Source organism: Apodemus sylvaticus, chromosome 18, assembly GCF_947179515.1.
Source record: "Apodemus sylvaticus chromosome 18, mApoSyl1.1, whole genome shotgun sequence".
Classification (NCBI taxonomy): Eukaryota; Metazoa; Chordata; class Mammalia; order Rodentia; family Muridae; genus Apodemus; species Apodemus sylvaticus.
In genome coordinates this window covers 9169344-9187406 of record NC_067489.1, presented here as the reverse complement: position 1 = coordinate 9187406, position 18063 = coordinate 9169344, and the positions used below count along the sequence as shown (strand labels likewise).

The 18063-nt window shown below is 51.5% G+C and overlaps 1 protein-coding gene across 1 annotated transcript in view; it reads left to right on the top strand.

Moving 5' to 3' along the window:
• Positions 1-1468: 1468 nt before the first annotated feature.
• Positions 1469-18063, top strand: part of Gas6 (growth arrest specific 6) — a 28921-nt gene continuing 12326 nt past the window's right edge. Inside the window, exons 1-6 of the mRNA XM_052162259.1 lie at positions 1469-1744; positions 1975-2141; positions 10113-10137; positions 12059-12121; positions 16531-16653; positions 17337-17459. Coding sequence (XP_052018219.1) covers positions 1666-1744; positions 1975-2141; positions 10113-10137; positions 12059-12121; positions 16531-16653; positions 17337-17459 — 580 coding nt within the window. The 5' untranslated portion in view covers positions 1469-1665. The remainder of the gene's footprint in view (positions 1745-1974; positions 2142-10112; positions 10138-12058; positions 12122-16530; positions 16654-17336; positions 17460-18063) is intronic.

Below are 18063 nucleotides of genomic sequence, written 5' to 3'. Positions count from 1 at the left end.
CGATTTCCCATGTCTGCCTTAGAAAGGGGATTTTTGTTTGTTTGTTTTGTTTGTTGTTTGTTTGTGCAGATGACTCGGTTCCAGTGACCTCCATCAGGTCTTTCACTCCCCCGACCCCACATTTGCTCCCTCCTTGCTCTGTGTTCTAAGTCAAACACAGGAGGATGTTCTTTACTAAAGCAATGGTCTATATAATGTGAGGCATCTTCACTGGGATGATCAGCAGAAAGAATGCACTGGGAACGTAGGGGAGACTGAGGTCCAAACTTAAAGAAGCCAAAGGACCTGGATGACTCCATCTAGTTGAGGTGGTGCTGGGTCCTGGTCATCTGAGTCGGGGCCACACCACAGAAGCCAGAGAAGCTTCTTCAGAGGGGGGCGGGGGAGGACGTTCAAGTAATTGGAAAAAACTTCTCATCTCCAAACTTCCACAGGGGCACAGGCAGCAGCTGCAGACATGCCAACTACTTGACCTCCGTCCATGCCCGTCCCTTAAAACCCTCAGAAATGGTGGGCCTCTGTTTGGCTTGCAGTGAATGTTCATGGATAGCTAACAACACTTTTGACACCAGTGTTTCTTCTTAAGAAAGAACAGAAAATTAATACGGCAAATATTCTTCCCAGGCACATGGTGTTTGTAGGCCTAGAGTAGCCTTAGGAAATTCGGGGTGCTCTCTGTGCTCCTGCAGCCTTTGGCTTGGTTTCTGGGAGTGCCGTGATTCTAGTCTGGAAGCAGGCACAGATGGCTTATCCAATTTTTAATTCTCTTTCAAGGCGATTCCCATGACATTCATTTCTCTGAAATTAACGTATTTGTTAGCCCCACCTTCAAACGAATGACCTTAAAGAGAGTTCCACCAGCGATGACCCTGTGTGCTCCCAAGAATTTGGGTTGCATTCACCCAGAAAAGGGGGGTGACTCCCTATCCTTTTCTATCAAAATGTTGAGGCCTTATATCTGTATTATGAGATTGGTCTGCAAGGGCTCTGTGTGTGTGTGTGTGTGTGTGTGTGTGTGTGCTTATGACCTTGCAAAGTATTCTGAGACAGGAGCCAGGAAGCTTTGGTACTGGAAAATACACAATGCTGCTTTCAGCCTGTGGTGTGGAAATCAGATTACAGAGGGAATAACATCTTACACTGTGGACCTCCATGCCACTGGGTGTGGCCTCAGTTATTGTTTCCTTAGTGGATGTTACATCCCTTTAAAAAATGTGCCCAAGAATGAAGATTCCAAAAGCGATACCTGCAGAGGAGGATAGAAAACGGTCAAATTGTATCTGGGCACTACGCCCAGATACAATTCTCCTTTCATTTTACCGCATTCTAGGTCACAATGGCAGTGAAATTTTGAAGATACTGGAGTCGAACCAGTCGGCCTGCCTTGCCTCGCCCAGCTCGACCCGCCCCCAAAGGCTCCGCCCCACTCACCCTAGGCCCCACCCCACCCGCCCCAAAGCCCCGCCCTCACCCGCTGCCTCCTTCACGGCCCAGAACCGCAGCGAGCGCCGGGTGCGGCGCTGCAGCCGCAGGGATGTGACCTTCACCGCCGCTTGGCCAGGATGACCGGAGCCCGTGTCCCGCGGCGTCCGCGCCTTGCTTCAGCCTCCCGGGTGCTCTGACCGCACGCTCCCGGCTGCCGGGCTCCCCGGCCCGGGCCTCGCCATGCCGCCACCGCCCGGGCCCGCCGCCGCCCTGGGCACTGCGCTTCTGCTGCTCCTGCTGGCCTCTGAGTCTTCGCACAGTGAGTACCGCGGGGTCTCCCAAACCCACCACCCCGTGGTGTGGGGCTCCACGCCTGTACCCGGCGCAGCATCCTGGTGCCGGGTTCCCCAAATACCCTGGCGTCCTGGCCCTGGACCTCTGGGCTCTAGGCATCACGGACCCGGAGCATCCCAGACACACAGCATTATGGTCCCCGGAATCCCTGAGCCCGAGTGGGTGCAGGTTGACTGCACACCCTTCTTTCTGCAGCTGTGCTGTTGCGGGCGCGTGAGGCGGCGCAGTTCCTGCGGCCCAGGCAGCGCCGCGCCTACCAAGTCTTCGAAGAGGCCAAGCAGGGCCACCTGGAACGGGAGTGCGTGGAGGAGGTGTGCAGCAAGGAGGAGGCCAGAGAGGTGTTCGAGAACGACCCCGAGACGGTGAGCGGGCGCCGAGGTCTCGGGGTGGGGGGCCTGTGCGTCCCAGAACCCATACTTTTGGGTGCCACAAGTTCCGACTCCCACCCTGTGCAGGTCCAGGAGCCTGGGGACTGTGGAACCCCTAACATGCTTTCTGGAGATTTAAGGATCCTTGTGTGGACCGCGCCACCACGTGCACCCCAGAACTCTTAGACACCGAGCCTTATTCTCACCCCCTTGCACTTCTCCATTCTTGAGTCCCAGTTCCTCAGAGGACCCCCCCCCCCAGGTTGTCTCCTTTTCAGGAGCAGAAGGCGTGCCCTTGAGTGGGCTCCACTAAGATCCGTTCAGTAGACTCTGAAGGAATCTCTTCCGAGGACGTGTTCAAACTAAACCTTCCCCTACTCCCGGAAAAGAAAGCACCCGTGGGAAAAATCCGCAGTGATTTGAAACTCAAAGGCTTCCTAAGATTGCCTGTCCCTAAATTGGATTGGAGGTGAGGGGTGGGAGGTGAGGGGTGGGGCTCCTCTTTGGTCTTCCTCCAGAGGGACTCAGGGTTTTCCTGAAAGAGGAATTGAAAGATCTCAAGGCTGGAATTGCTTGCAGCAGCAGGTCCAAAAATACGATGGCTGGAATTGTGCAAAGAACATGCATACGGGCGGGTGGGAAGCAATGTGAGGGAAGGGCCGGCACCTGCCTCTGCAAGGGCCATGCCGGCCCAGGACAAACTTCTATTAATAATGTCCTTGGGGAGCGGAGCAGGCATGCAGCCAACTGCAACCAGCAGCCTATGCGTGCCCAGGGCGCTCCACAGAAGGTGCGTGTGAGGGCTGAGCGGATTGGGGGGAGCACACCACAGCTTATCTCAGGGCATGCCTGAGGTTAAGATCTGGACCAGCACCCGGGCCTCCATAGTGATGCAGAGGGCCCCTGTCACCTGCCAAATCGGTACGGTTTCACAATGCTGGGTTCCGCTGGCATTTTCCTTTCAAAGAATTCTTCTGGGATGAAGTAAGGATCACGTGGTGTGAGCGAGGATGGATCCGTGTGAGCGGTTAGGGCCTTTGCTTTGACTTGTGTTTAATCGGCTGACTGGACAACCCCTGTCAAAGCTGCTTTCCTGATACCCCTGCTACAGCCGTGGAATGTCACCATGGCTGCTTTGGCACTGTGTGAAAGCTGAGATCCATCCAGTGACAAGCTGTGCCCCACCCCCAGCCCCCATCCTCGCCCCCGACCCCGACCCCACCCCCCACCCCCACCCTCACCTCCACCGCCCGCCCTGCCGTGGCACTGCCCCAGGCATCAGCAGCAGTATAGGGGCAGATGGCTGATCTTTTTATAACCTTGCTGTTGCTTCTCTGTTTTTATGATGAGTCCTCTCGACCAGTGAGTTCAGCTGTTGACATTCTAGGGCGAGCCCCAGTCCTTGGTCACCTGGGCTTAGGTGACTGGCTCTGTGTGCTACAACCCCACCCTCCCATGAAGCTTCCTGCCATTCAGTGTGGACAGGGCTTGTGGCGACAAGAGTGGAGAGCAGCAGGGCCACCACCCTGCCGTGGAGTCCCGCCCCGCTGCAGCCTGCCTGCCAGGGCAGACAGGCCCAAGCCGGCCCCTCCTGGCTGCCAGGACAGGGATAAAGCTGCTCTTCTTTCAGTCAAGTCCCTCTGGTTTTAATTGCTTGTGCGTTTTAATTATAATTTTATTTGCAAAGGTGTGAATTGAAGACATGAAAAAGTAATGTCTTCAGGACCCCTGCGTCCTTCAAAGATTCTCTTTGGGCCATGGAGAGTTTCCCTTTTCTGTGAGCATTTAGGTGAAACTGCAGGCTATAATGCTACAAAGGACAGTCCACCCTGGTCCTATCACAGCCTGTCTTCTTCAGGACTTGGCACACACCTCATCCCATCAGAGCTACCTAAAACTGTCCTCTCTGCAGCCCCTACACCCCAACACATGGATTTTCCTCTCATGAGTCAGCTCGAAGGCCTGACCTGTGCCTCTTGCCTGCAGTATGTAAACTGTTAACCCTGGCGTCCAGCCTGCACCTCACCTTGCAGAATTCCAAACCAAAGCTCTTCCCTAGCTGCTACCACCGTGATCTGGCTGCTAGTCCCTTGTCTCCTGTTGCCACAACCTTGTGGGATATGGGGCAAGCCTCAGGAAGGGGTAGCGCCAAGCTGTGCTCTGGAGTCCTGGTGGTCCTCTGCAAAGACCTCTGGCTGGAGCCTCCCCTGCTCTGTACCCCTGGGGAGACCTAAGACCCGGGCCCACAGACATGCAAGCGCCAGTCACCTTCATAGCCTCAGAAGGAAGAGTGGGAAGAGACTTCCCTTCCCGTGAAAATGCTAGCTCAGCTTTCCTGGATTTGAAATGTAGCTCATTTCTTGTCCAGAAACAAGGAGGCCCAAGAGATGTCTTGACAAGAGGCATGGCTTGGACTTACCTGCTCCATTGTTTGTAACAATGAGAAGCTGTGGTCTGCAGACCTCCTGTAAAATCAGATTCTTAACATTGGTCGGAGGGAATCCTTCCTGGGCCAGGCAGAATCCGCACTTAGAGGCTAATCTTGTGACTACAAAGAGATATAGTCAGTGCCCAGGAACTGTGAGAAAAGGAACAAGAGGACCATTGGCCTCAGGGTTGTCTTTGGGATGCTGAGGTGAGCTTTAAATTTAGATAGAAAAAGGATTGGGTATGGGGGTATGAGATATGCAGAGTTAAGCAAGGCTTGTCAAGGGTGGGCTGGCTGACGCTGTCTCAGTACTGGTTCAGCAAAGTGGTTAGAAGGGGTCCTTATTCTTTGAGGGGACAAGGGGGTCCCTGGGAGTGCAGGTTCTTTCATAATAACTGTTCTTAGCAATCTCTCAGACTGTTGTCCCTGACGACTGTTCACTTCTCTTGGGAATCTGAGACAAGATACAATGTTAGCAGATCCTTGTATCTGCTTATCTTCGTGTGCTCCACCTTGCAGGGGCATGTGGAGGGTATGTACCTCCAATCTTATGTAGATAGTGCCAGAGGGAGTAGCATGCTTACATAAAAAAATAAAAAAAAAAATAAAAACACAAGTGACCTGAAAGAAAACACACAGACTCAAAATGGAAGTAGAGGTGCCAAGCCTTCATCCAAGTCCTCTGTGGGTCTGAATGAGGAGTCTGTGTGGTTTTTAGTGAAAACTCTCAGAACTTGTTAAAATCCCATTGTGTGTTCCCTGCCGTTGTGTGTTCCCTGCCGTTGTGGGCTCAAGGTGCTGGAGTACACTAGCCATCCTCCTGTGGCTCCCAGTGGTGTCTTGGCCAGCTGTAGTTACCACACACCTGCACACCCCTGGCTCCTTATCTCTGCCATTCGTTTCCAGGGCCCCCAGGGAGGGGATGAGAATGTGATCTTGCCCTCCATACTGGGTGGGCCTAGACAGCTGGAAACAAGCCAACTCCCACGTGAAGAACCACGAGGTTGTTTTGTTTTGTTTTCTCAGTGTGCCTGGGAAGAGTTTGGCTCTGTTCAGTTAGCATTTCTTCTGACATTGGGAAGAAAAGGGCCAGACCTGGGCCCTCCAGAGGACTCTTCACCAATGCTGATAGCTTCTTACTGATTTTCTCCAGGGAGGGAATGCAGGATCCCTCCACACAGTTGCTGTGTGCCTCCACCCACATTCCTCAGGGGCGGCTCCCCTGTGGTGGCAGCCCTGGCTACTTCTAATCTCTCTGTCCCTTCTCTCTCCCACAGCCTCTCTGTTATCTGGTTTCCCTTTTTATTGTTACTGTCCCTTCCGGGCACTTCCTTCTCACTGGCTGGGTTCCCTGTCCCAGTTGCTAATTCCCGAGAGGTCTTGAGGTTGTAACTCTGCCCCAGGTGAGGCCCTTCTGCAGAATCTCTTCAGTAATGTACCTAATCCTTTAAGACTGCTCCCCCAGTTTAGGATGTTTGCCTCTGGAGGTTCCTAATCAAGAAGTTAATCCCAGCTGGGGATTCTAAACTAATCCCAGCTGGAGCCTTATACTTTGAACCTTTCCTACAGGGAGGAAGACCTCATGCCTGGTGACTGATTGGCACGTTTTTTTTTTAAATTTAAAATGCAAAGATGCAAGATTCATAGTGGGTTGGCAGGCTGGAGTATTAATACTGAGGAAACTCAATGAGAGCCCCATCTGCCCCTCCCTACTGTCTCTCAGTTCTCTGAAGCTCTAATTCATTCTCCATGTCTACCCCCAGACCCATCTCTTATTCTTCATCTTCCTCTTCTTCCTCCTCCTCCTCCTCTTCTCCTCCTCCTTCTCCTTCTCCTCTTCCTCCTCCTCCTCCTTTATCCTCCTCCTCCTCTTCTTCCTCTCCTCCTCCTCCTCCTCCTTCTCCTCCTCCTCCTCCTCCTCCTCCTCCTCCTCCTCCTCCTCCTCCTCCTCCTCCAGCTGCTACTGCTATTGCAGCTGAACTCTCATGAGACTTTGAGGCACTGTTAGTTCTATGGGTCTGGGACCTAAGTGACCATTTTTAAACCATGTCTACCCACTAAGGACATTTTTCCTGAGATGATAGGCTTTCCAAGGACAGCTTGCTGCAGTTAACTATGCAGAGTAAACTAGAACCTTCCCGGTTGTGAGCATGGACTGGCCATTGGGCTGTCCCTTCTGCAAATACAGAAAATGATGTCCATGCACTTGCACTCTGCTCTGGACTCAGATGTTTCTCTGTCTTGATAATGCATGTGCCCAACATTGTCCTCTTGTGTGGGTTTTGTTGGTCATTGGCGCATCAGCTGCCTTCAGACATAGTCTGATCAGGCAGCTACTGAAGCTATCAGCTGCAGCCTGGCTGGTGAGGGCCTCCAAAGAGGCCAGGAAGAATGATCGATGGCTGGACGCCATGGGCATGATCCTGCCCTGTCCTGTGTAGGGGGGACAGGAAGATCAGTTCTGAGCTATGTCACACTCGGGAAAGTGCCAAGGCCACTGGGTCCTTCTTAGCTGGGTGTTAGAATTGCTGCATCCTTCCAGAAGAAAAGTTGGCTTGTGCTGGTGTCGAGACAGACCTACAGCAGTACTGCTGGAGTACAGGCAATGCTATTATTACCTTTGACCTTTCCATGCGCGTGGCTATGAAAGGCTCTTCCTGGCCATGTAAACAACAAACACATGAACTCCTCACACCCGCTGGCTGTGTCCCCACACTTGGTTCTATAACATGAAGGGCATCTGGTCATCTAAGTTCCTTCCAGAAATTCTTTCTAAGACTGTAGAAAAGCACTTTGTTGCCCCCTAGTCATGGGGTCCTTCCTCCCACATACTCCATCCTAGTACCTCTGTTCTCATCCACATAGCCCCTCATCAGTGAGAGAAAGATGAGAGAAGACAAACGTGGATGTCTGTCACATTGCAGGTGAGGCGGGCGCTCTGCTGGGAGTTTGTGGCATTGGCCTGTCTGGCTGCCTGTTGCTTATGACATTCCTGGACAGGCTTCTGGTCATCCGGTCACTGGCCCAGAAGAGCCAGAGGGCTTGTGTACACTGTACTGTGTGGAGACAGGAAAGAGCTCTCGTGAACAGCTCTATGCTTCAACCAGAAAATTTGTTTTACAAATATATTGTATGAAAACCAATGACATCTGAGGATGAAGATCGCTGTGCTAGATAGTTCTATGTCAACTTGACTCAAGCTAGAATCATCCAAGAGGAAGGAATCTCAGTTAAGAAAATGACTCCATAAGATCTGGCAAGCTTGTAGGGCATTTTCTTAATTAGTGATTGATATGGAAGGGCCCACCCCACTGTGTGCCCACCCCACTGTGTGCCCACCCCACTGTGTATATTGCCATCTCAGGGCTGGTCGCACTGTGTTCTATAAAAAAGCAGATTGCCCGAGAGCGGGGGGAATGGGGCACACCTTTAATCCCAGCACTTAGGAGGCAGAAGCAGGCGGATATCTGAGCTCAAGGCCACCCTGGTCTACAGAGTGAGTTCCAGGACAGCCAGGGCTATACAGAGAAACCCTGTCTCAAAAACCAAAAAACAAACAAACAAACAAGCAAACAAACAAAATAGCAGATTGAGTAAGGCACAAGGAGCAAGCCAGTAAACAGCATCCTTCCATGGCCTCTATGTTAGTTCCTGCCTCCAGGTTCCTGCCCTGCTTGAGTCCCTGTCCTGGCTTCCTTCAATGGTAGACTATGATGTGGAAGTAAAAGTCAAATAAGCCCTTTCCTCTCCAAGTTGCTTTTGGTCATGGTGTTTCATGACAGCAGTAGAAACCCTGACTAAGACAGAAGTTGGTACCAGGAGTGGGGGTATTGCAAGACAGACCTGACCATGTGTTTTGGGGAGGAGTGTGGAAAGACTTTGAGCTAGAAAAACCATTGAATGTTGAGGCTCAGTGAGCTGCTCTGTGGGAGCTTGGAAGATGAGAAGGTTGAGCACGGTGCAGACAACAGAGACCTGGCTTGTGAAGTTTCAGGGGGAAGTTTAAAGGCTCCACCGGGGCCACTTGTTATTTCGAATTAGATTCTATGGTTCTGGCTAGCTGGGGCTGAAGAACTACTGAGTGAACCCTTTGCTTTGCTGGGATATTCTCTTGATGCTTGTCAGCTGGCGCTAAGAAATTAATAGTGGTGGAGTAGAGAACAGCATCCCTGAGGTGAAATCTTCTGCAAAGTGTTTCCTGAGAGTCAACACGCAGAAGCTTGTTCCAGTTGTGGGCAAGTTTGTGCCTTGCACTGGCAGCTGACCTTGGTAGTATAAGAGGCAATGGGTGGCACTGGTTTTGAATGTGTGAAGGGGTCATGGAGAGCAACCGAGGCTTCACAATGTGTTGTTGAGTTGGAGTTTCTGAAGAGAGCCCAGGAGAGGCTATTGGAGATAATGCAGCCCAGTTGCAGAGGAAGACCCAGCCTTTGGGAGGTGCCAGTACCATGAGATAACCACCAAGAACAGCAGCAGTGGTGGAGTGGAGCCAGCCTGAGCCTAGACAATCTGTATGTGCTGCAAAGGGCCGAGACAGAGAAGTGACCTAAGTCCTTGGAGGAGCCCGTAGTTGAAAAAATTTCAAACTTTTTTTGGATTTTTAGGAACCTGAGTATTTTAAAGGGATTGAACTTGTAATATCTTTGAATTTGTAAATGCTGTGGGACTTTTTAAAATTATTTATGTTTTTAATGTGAGACCTTGGGGATGAATGAGAAAGAAAAGATTGAGACTTAATGTGACGTGTATGCCAGTTTGACAAGGGGTCAGTTGTGCTGAATAGTTTTGTGTCAACTTGACACAAGCTAAAGCCATCTGTGAGGGAGGAACCTCAATTAGGAAAATGCCTCCATAAGACAGGGCTGTAGGTAGGCCTAGTGCAGTTTCCTAATTAGTCATCGCAGTGGAGGGCCCAGCCCATTGTGTGCAGTGTCATCCCTGGGCTGGTGGTTCTGGGTGCTCTAAGAAAGTAGGTGGAGCAAATCAGCAAATACCCCACTATAGCCTCTGTATCAGCTCCTACCTCCGGGTTCCTGTCCTGCTTGAATTCCTGTCCCGGCTTCCTTCCATGGTGAGCAGTTATACAGGCGTGTAAGCGAAAAAAATCCCTTTCCTTCCCAACTTGCTTTTGGTCATGGTGTTTTATCACAGCAATGGAAACCCTAACTGAGACAAGAACTCTCTTTCTCCATGGACTGAAACTGGGCTCCTGCCTAGACTGTTCCTATCCTACACACGTTTTCCCAGAAAATGTGGAGAGGCACCCTCTAACAGGTATAGGTGATGCCGATTTGCCTCTTCCTGAAGGTGACCACACAGTCACACTTTGCAGTCATGCTGCAGAGGCTGAGTCAGCAGAAGCCTCTGGTTTCTCTGCTTCTTTCTGTGACATCCTTTCTGAGCAGTGCCCTCTAAGCCCTACCTTTGAGGGAGGAGCTACAAGATTCTTGCTTCTGTGTTCCTGTCTCCAGTGGCAGTCCTTTTCAGAAGGCCTCCTAATGTGCTGGTTAACGGTTTCCTTTCTTCTCTTTCCACAGGACTATTTCTATCCAAGATATCTAGGTAAGTTAAAGTTACTCTAGTCGTTTCATTGTCGTGCACACACAGTGTCTGTCTCGTGCTGAAGAAATCCATTACCATGTTACTCCTAGGAGAAGGGAGCTATGAGGTGAGGTTTGAGCTGTCAGCAATACTCAACCGCCATTTTATCTCAAGTTGCCTGAGCCTCAGATTAACGCTGCTGTTTGGCAGATAGCTTCAGTTGATCCCAGGCCCTGGCCATGTCTAGAAGTATGGTTAATTGAGTGCCCTCCAATGTACTGGTCTCGGGACTCTGCATTTCTAAGATTATTGAGGACCCCCCCACACACACACACAGTTTTGCTTGTATGTTGTGTGTTTATCGACATTTGCTCTATTATCAGTTAAGACTTAGAACCTTGTGGAAGGTTTCGCACATAGCTTGATGAACAGAAGCACACATATACTCTCAGCCACTGGAGCAAGCACACAGTGGCAAGGAAAATATCATAAGTTCTTTCGCTTGTTTGTTTATTTCTCTCTGTGGTTTCTCTGTGTAGCCCTTGGCTGTCCTGGAACTCATTCTATAGGCCAGACTGGCCTCAAACTCAACTCAACAGTCCACCTGACTCTGCTTCCCTAGTGCTGGGATTGAAGGCATGTACTGCCGCTACCCTGCTCCAACTTGCTGTTTATAGGAGAGAAAAAAAAAGGGATTCTAGTCTGAATGATAATCACTTTGCTTTGTTAAGAAGCCCTGTATTCCCCTCTGAGCACTGTTTGTTTAGTGAACACCTGAAGTACTCTGGGTGTATATTGCTTGTAAGAAGCATATATTCTTGGTCTTTGGACTATTTACCACACATTTGGGTAAGATGCTGGCCTTCTGTTCCACAGGCACATGCTTATAATCTCCATTTGCCAACAGCACATCAGAGCAGGACTGGCCTGCTGTGACTCTTCAGGCTTGGGTACCAGAATCTTGGCTAGGGGAGACAAGAGAATAAAGAAATGACTGACAGACAGACAGACACAGTCAGTCAGTCAAGCTGGGATGAATGGAGTTCTCCAAGACAAAGACTATGACCCAGAACTTGAATCTATCTATTAGATAACACAGGGGAGGAGCTAGCTAGTCTCAGTCTCTGTAGATATCAGGATGTAGACAAGAGAGGAGGAAGCCACCGTGCCTAGTCTTTATACACGCTGGCCCATTGTTCGTAAACACTCATTTTCCAGAATCCCAAGAAGGCTTTGCCATTGCTCTAGATCCTGGCCCATGCAGGTAACGGTTCTACCAACTTCCCATGGGTCCGTTGGCCTTGTAGTCCTCAGCGAGCTGTGCCCATGTCACAATACGTATTCACTCAGGGTGTCCTCTGAGGCCCCGCACCAGCCCAAGAGCCCTGGGCCATCTCTCTGCCAAAGCAGAGGGAGCTGGTTAATGGACACATGCATCCTAACTATGCTTATGTTGTCCAGGCTGCCCTCCCACATGTGGACAGTCAACAGTGGCCTACTGAGGGGCCAGACAGACACCAGCACACACAGCCATCACGTGTTGTATGTGTTCCAATGCCATGCTCCTGGCTTCCCTTGAAGAACACATGTGGGTGCCAGTCTAGAGCCCTCCGGACTTAAGTGCCTTCAGAGTGAGAACAGTGCCCTTAGCCCTGCCCAGACCATCGCCATCTTGAAGTTCAGCTTTGGCCCTGTCACACTTATATTGCAGTGCTTGCTGGTCTATGTGATGGGAGGGCCCAGCTCACTGGTTCCGGGCTCAGTGTTCTGTCACACTGGTACACCTTCCTGCGGTCCCTGCCAGGCGTTCCGTGCTGACAGGCAGGCCATGCACTCACTGGAGAGCCACGGTGTCCGGATGAAGAGACAGTTGTCTGGCCCTGATTTGGACACCTGCTCCACCCCAGGGATTAAGAGTGACTGTGTTGTCTGTTTCTTGCAGAGTGCATGAGGAAATATGGCAGGCCTGAAGATAGAAACCCAAATTTCGCCACATGCGTTCAGAGTAAGTGTGCCCTCACTCCTGCCTCACTCGAAGCGCGTCCTGGGTAGCCACGGTTGGGCTAAAGCTGATGTGTGCGAAGCTGTCCAGTCCTCCCCAGTCAGCTTCCTGGGCTCATTTTCCTTTTAAGAAAGTGAGCACATCTTGGTTTTGTTTCTAATGAACAATAAATGTGCCCGTTATAGGGGTTTAAATAGTCCGTGGGGTGTGAAGTGTACCCCACCACCACCACACATCATGTGGGCAAGGCCCTCTCTCAGCTCTCTGCCTGCAACCAGAAATGCAGAAGTGGCTTTTGCACACCTGTCACTCCATCTTCACTCACCCCGATTGGAGTCCCTACCCCAGGTGGATACACTCGCATCTCCTGTCAGATGCCAGCCGCGTTGGCTCAGCCTAAGGCGTGTCGATTGGCCAGCTTTGGGGGGTTGTTTCCATTATCAGTAGCTAGAATGATGTCCTGTGCATCTGTCTACAGTTCTGGTTCTAAAGAAAGATCAGAGACTTACTCACTTTACATACCACTCACTGCCCCCTCCAATAGCTCCTCCCACAGTCTTCCCCTCTCCTCAAGGATGGCCATTTCTGTCCTTATACTTTCTAATTTATTGGTAAATATAAGATTATTGTCCCCAGACATTCACCCTTGCCCCCAGTGCTCTGAGGGGTAGTTCCGTTGCTTTAGTTGGTGGCTTCAGACCCTCTTAAGATGTTTTGAATTTCAATGACACCGTCTGGTGGGCGAGGGGGAACATGATGTTCTGCTCCTTAGGTAGGAGATGGTCTGGAAGAGGAGGGTGGGATTGTACTTCCAGAGCCTGTCCCTGAGCTGAATAGAAGAGAAAACGTCCTGTGTCTGCTGGTGCCAGAGATGTTAAATTCATTTGCCAGATGCCTTCCCGGATCAGGGCTAACCAGAGCTGCCTCCTGCCTGGCTCTGCTCAACATGAGCACCCATCTGAGCTGTCATCGTCTGTGCCCTTCCTAGAGGCTTTATAAAAGTACCCGATGACCTGCGTATCCTTCTCCTGAGGCATGGGAAGATAGAGCCAAGGCCAGGCCCTGCCAGCTCTGCAGGCTGCAGCCTTTGTACCTGGCTCCTCACCTTACCGTACACGGCATGTCATAGCCTGGGTTCTCTGGTTACCCATTTTTTTTTTGCTAAAAAATAAAGCAAAAATGTTTTGCAGGCCCCATTCTGGCATTTTCTAGAGAGCTCAGACCCAGCCCTAGGCAAACCTTGGCCATAGCAAGTCTTCTGGGAGCCTATAACCTCCCCTCATAGGAACTGGTCACCATGCCAACAGCAACTAGAGTGACAGGGAGAAGCCATAGTCTAAGCGTGGACTCTGGCCGCTGGGTGCCAGGAAGAGCATTGGCTTCCATTCCGTTCTTTCTCATAAGCCATTCCTGGTTCCCTGCCATGACCCATGGGAACCTCTGACTGACGACATCAGCAGTGGTGGGTGAGTCAGGTCATCAGGATTTCCAGGGGTCGGGGCTTCCTTCTGGGCCCAGGACAAAGGTCCGGGATCAGACAAGAGTCCTACCTTGCCCCCTGTGAGCCAGCTCACACTTCACACTCTACCTACAGCCACACAAAGGACTCAGGATAAACTGTTAACCTAAACAGCAACTTGCCTGTGGAAAGCTAAGCAGGCTCCCTCAGTGCCTGCAAAACAATGTCCACTCTTTCACCTTTCTGGAATGTGTCTGGAGTTGTTCTGCCAAGGGTCAAACATTGGACTTGGTAAATTTCCAACAGGAAAAGAAATGGCATGTTGTGGGTGGTATTTCTCTAGGGACGGAATGACAAGGGTTTTGGTATTGGCTTTGTGTTGGGGGACTCTCTTAAACATAATATTACTCTGTTGGAAGTTGGCACCGCATCATCCCTCAGCCTAAGGACAGATTTTGCAATGGGTAGATGTGGCTTTCTTGGCCAAGTTCACCAGCCCCCCATGCCAAATTTGTCAGTGTAAACTTTAGAAATAAATTTAAGCCTCCAACCTTAAGTTGGATGCTTAAGTTAGCCAAACACCATGTCTTGGCTTCAGGTGGGCTCCCACAAGTCCATAGCAGTTGGGGAACGAGGCCCTCCAGTTCTGACCCCTCACTTACAGGAGACTCTGACTTTACCCAGCCCTTACTTGCTTAAGGAAAAATGACATTTTATAATGATCTGCCAATAACCACTCTGAAGAAATCAAAAATACTTGAAGACTCACAGGCACGCTGTTGGCTGTAATTTGTGCAAGCCCAGCAAGCTTTGGATGTAAACGTGGAAGGGCCACGGGGAGAGGGACGTGGGTGGGGGGTGGGGGAGCAGGGGGTAACGGATCACAGAGCTTCCCCGAGAAGCCTGGACTTGCTTCCCAGGCTGCCATGGGCTCGGCACCCAGCCCAGCTGGCCCAGGACAGGTGGAGGCTGCCAGGAAGGAGGCTGACCTGAAAAACCTGGGTGAGCTTCTACACACATCTGGGAAATCCAGAGGTCGGCCCCTCCCTTATCTTACGCATGGTGCTCCCCCCCCCCGCCCCCATTCCTGCCAGGCAGCAAGAACCCTCCTCGTCTAGAGTTTAGGTGTGGGAGGCAAGAGGGCACCTGTGGGGAGAGCCCCCAGGAATGGAGCAAACACTGGTGTATGTCGGCCTGGAAGACTTCTGGCATCCTGCTAGGATGACCTCCAGGAGACAGTGGCCAGTGTTTCCGGTTCCCTCTGGCTTGGCCTGAAACTGCCCCCTGTAACTCAAGAAGGAACAAGTGCTGGCTTGAGGCCTACATTGGCAGCAAATAGGCTATGGATGCCCAGGAGCCGACACCAAGAATCAAAGTCAGAGATGTGAACTGTCATGACTCTCAAAATGGCTGTCCACCAACAGAAAGCAGAGGAAGACCAAGGAAACATCTCACAGCTGCTTCCTCAAAGGCAGACAGTTCAGGCTTCCCACTGGTCCTCTGCTGTTAGGTCTCAGCTTTCATGTACTGCAGAGGGCCTGCCCAGCCCAGAGCTTCCTGCTAGATCTCCGTCAGAGTGTAGCATCGCCTGCCATTGTGGGCATGAGTGATGCTGATGCAGATCCTGCGGCGGGGGCTTGGGTGGCCAGCTGATGTGACTACACTCTTGAAGACAGGAGGGAACGGGGCTTAGTTACCTCATCCAGTCAGCTCTGCATGTGTCGTCTGCCATCTGGAGTCAGCCCCATTTCATACCTTCTACTAGTGAAACTTTAGTGCCAGTCTTCAGTCAGGCAATGGGCAGGGCATACATACATCAAGGAGAAGGAATCAGGGAACTTAAAGGTTTAACAGTTGGCATAAGACCGCTGGGTGAAGGAATGCCAGTCCAAGTAGGAGACCGGTCTGGACTGCTCAGGGCGAGGAAGTGGCACCCCTTGAGAGAGTCATAGGACATGACACCCTCATGTATCTCAACTTGTAGGTTATGATCCCTTTGAGGCTGAATGACCCTCTCACAAGGGTCACCTAAGGCTATGGGAAAACCTAAGTACTTATGATTCACAACAGAGGCAAAATTACAGCTATAAAGTAGCAATGAAAATAATGTTATGGTTGGGGGTCACCACAACCTGAGGAACTGTATTAGAGGGTCACGGCATTAGGGAGGTTGGCAATCACTGCTTTAGAATGATCTAGCTGTTGGTAGACAGGAGCCACCCCCACCCACCATATCCAAGCAGACTGTAGATCCTTCAGACGGTGCGAAGGGCCTGCCCACATCTGCTCAATCTCTGAAAGGGTTCTTTGAGAACAGGATATAATAATGGCTCTCTCTGTGACTTCCCAACCTTGGGATTGAAGTACACACTGAGCTCTCCTGCCCCCACGCCAGGCACGGTGCAGGCTGTATCTGGAGGTCTCAGCCATGTTCCTAAGGCATTCCACAGAGAGGAGTGACATTGAAAGATCTTTTAACTGCAGGCTGCAAGCCAAAGGCTGAAGCTGTGTGGCTCCGTCTCCCCTGCATCTTGTTTGGCTGGCTACTGCACACCTGACATGATACCTCAGTGCTGAGATCCTGTGTGGTCGGCAGTGGTGCTGGGCTCTAAAAAGAGCTTTGGCCTATTGTGTCCAAGTCCTTCTAGGGGACCTTTAAGACCCATTTCCTGGGAGGCACGGGCCAGCAGTCCCTCTTTGCGTGGCCCAGTGACAGTCAGCCCCTCCCGGTAGACCTGGATGGTGTTGCTGGAACTGGCCCCAGTGCCTTCAAAGTTTCTCACAATTGTTTCTGTCCCAAGGTGGGGACCCTCCATCACAGCTGAGCCTTTGGAACTCCTGGGCGCTCCACTGAGGCCCCCACCAGAGGCTCTGAGCACCTCCCAACTATAAGATGCTGTGGAGCTTTCAGAGATATCCTAAGCGGTTTTCTTTTTTGTATCCTTCAACTCAGACTTGCCTGATCAATGCACCCCAAACCCTTGTGATAAGAAGGGTACTAAACTCTGCCAAGACCTCATGGGCAATTTCTTCTGCGTATGCAAAGATGGCTGGGAAGGCCGGCTCTGTGACAAAGGTGAGTGCACACCTCACCCCCTCTCTGCTCCTCATCCCCACCCAGGACTGGGAGCTCAGCCGTCCCTACAGTCTCTTCTGAATCAGAGTCTCTCAGCCGTCCCTACAGTCTCTTCTGAATCAGCGTTCCTCTTGGGAACGCTTTGCAGGTCCAGGGTGGGTTGGTGCTCTGCCTGAAAACTTCCTGAATTCAGCAGCCCTGAGCGGCATCCTCTAGAGCTGTAGGCCCCAGAGAGTTGGGGCTCCAGAGAGATCTTTGGGGGCCAGGATTGGAGTGAAGGAAGTAGCACAAGGCTCTTAACACCCCGGCTGATGGGTCTCACCTTGCTTTACTCGGGTGCAGGTGTGAGGCATTAGGTAAAGCTACAAACAGGAGAGCAAGAGCCTGCCAGTCCCTTCACTCAGGGCGTGTCTGCTGTGTCCACAGGTCGTCTGGATAGATCTGTTCAGGGTGTTAGACTAGGCTGTGTATAGGTCTCATGACTGCTGGACACGGATTGGTGGGTTCATTTTGTCCTTCACCCTGTCCCCTTGTGCACTTAGGGACCCTTAAAACCAAGTCTCAGGCTTTCCCCATCAGCAGCAGTTCATGTCTCTCTGGCCCTCACATGGTCTATTGTATTTACCATGAGGCCAGCGGGGAAGTGCCCGGGTAGGAGCTCCTTACTCTTTCTTCACGTCCAGATGTCAATGAGTGTAACCAGAAGAACGGGGGCTGCAGCCAGGTCTGCCACAACAAACCAGGAAGCTTCCAGTGTGCCTGCCATAGCGGCTTCTCACTTGAGTCAGATAACAAGGCCTGCCAAGGTAAGGCCCTGGCCGTGCAGTTATCCCTCGCCTGACTCCCTATCCTGGGGAAGGGTGATGGGGAGGAGTGTCCTTTGGAGAGGTCCAGTCCAGCATCATGGACATGATCCCCGATGTCTGAGAGAGAGGGCAAGAACTGGAAATGCCCATCCACACGTGTGCTCCCAAGGCACCTTGCAGCCCACAGAGCCTGCGGACAGCCTGTGTAGTCACAAGGCCTAGACCTCTGCAAGCGACTGCAGGGAACTCGAGGGGTGACAGGCCCCAGTACCCCTGTACACCTGCCATGCCTCCCTGCTCCCTCTACCCTACCCCTAAGACCACAGAAGCAGATGGGACCTCCCCACTGTGTGGCCACATTTCCATTCAGTCCAGATCAGGGGGGCCCGAGGATGCCCAGAAAATCATCTCAAATGTCCATGTTTTAACACTGTATTGATTTAGGGTATAGAGGAATGACATGCCAACACAGATAGACCCAGAGTATCTGAGTTACTGAGACTCACTAGGACCGGGCCGCCACAGCCTTGTGGGTGGTCCAGACGGATGCAGGGGGTGGAGGCAGCTCGGGATTTGAACACAGATATCATCAGACTGATGACTA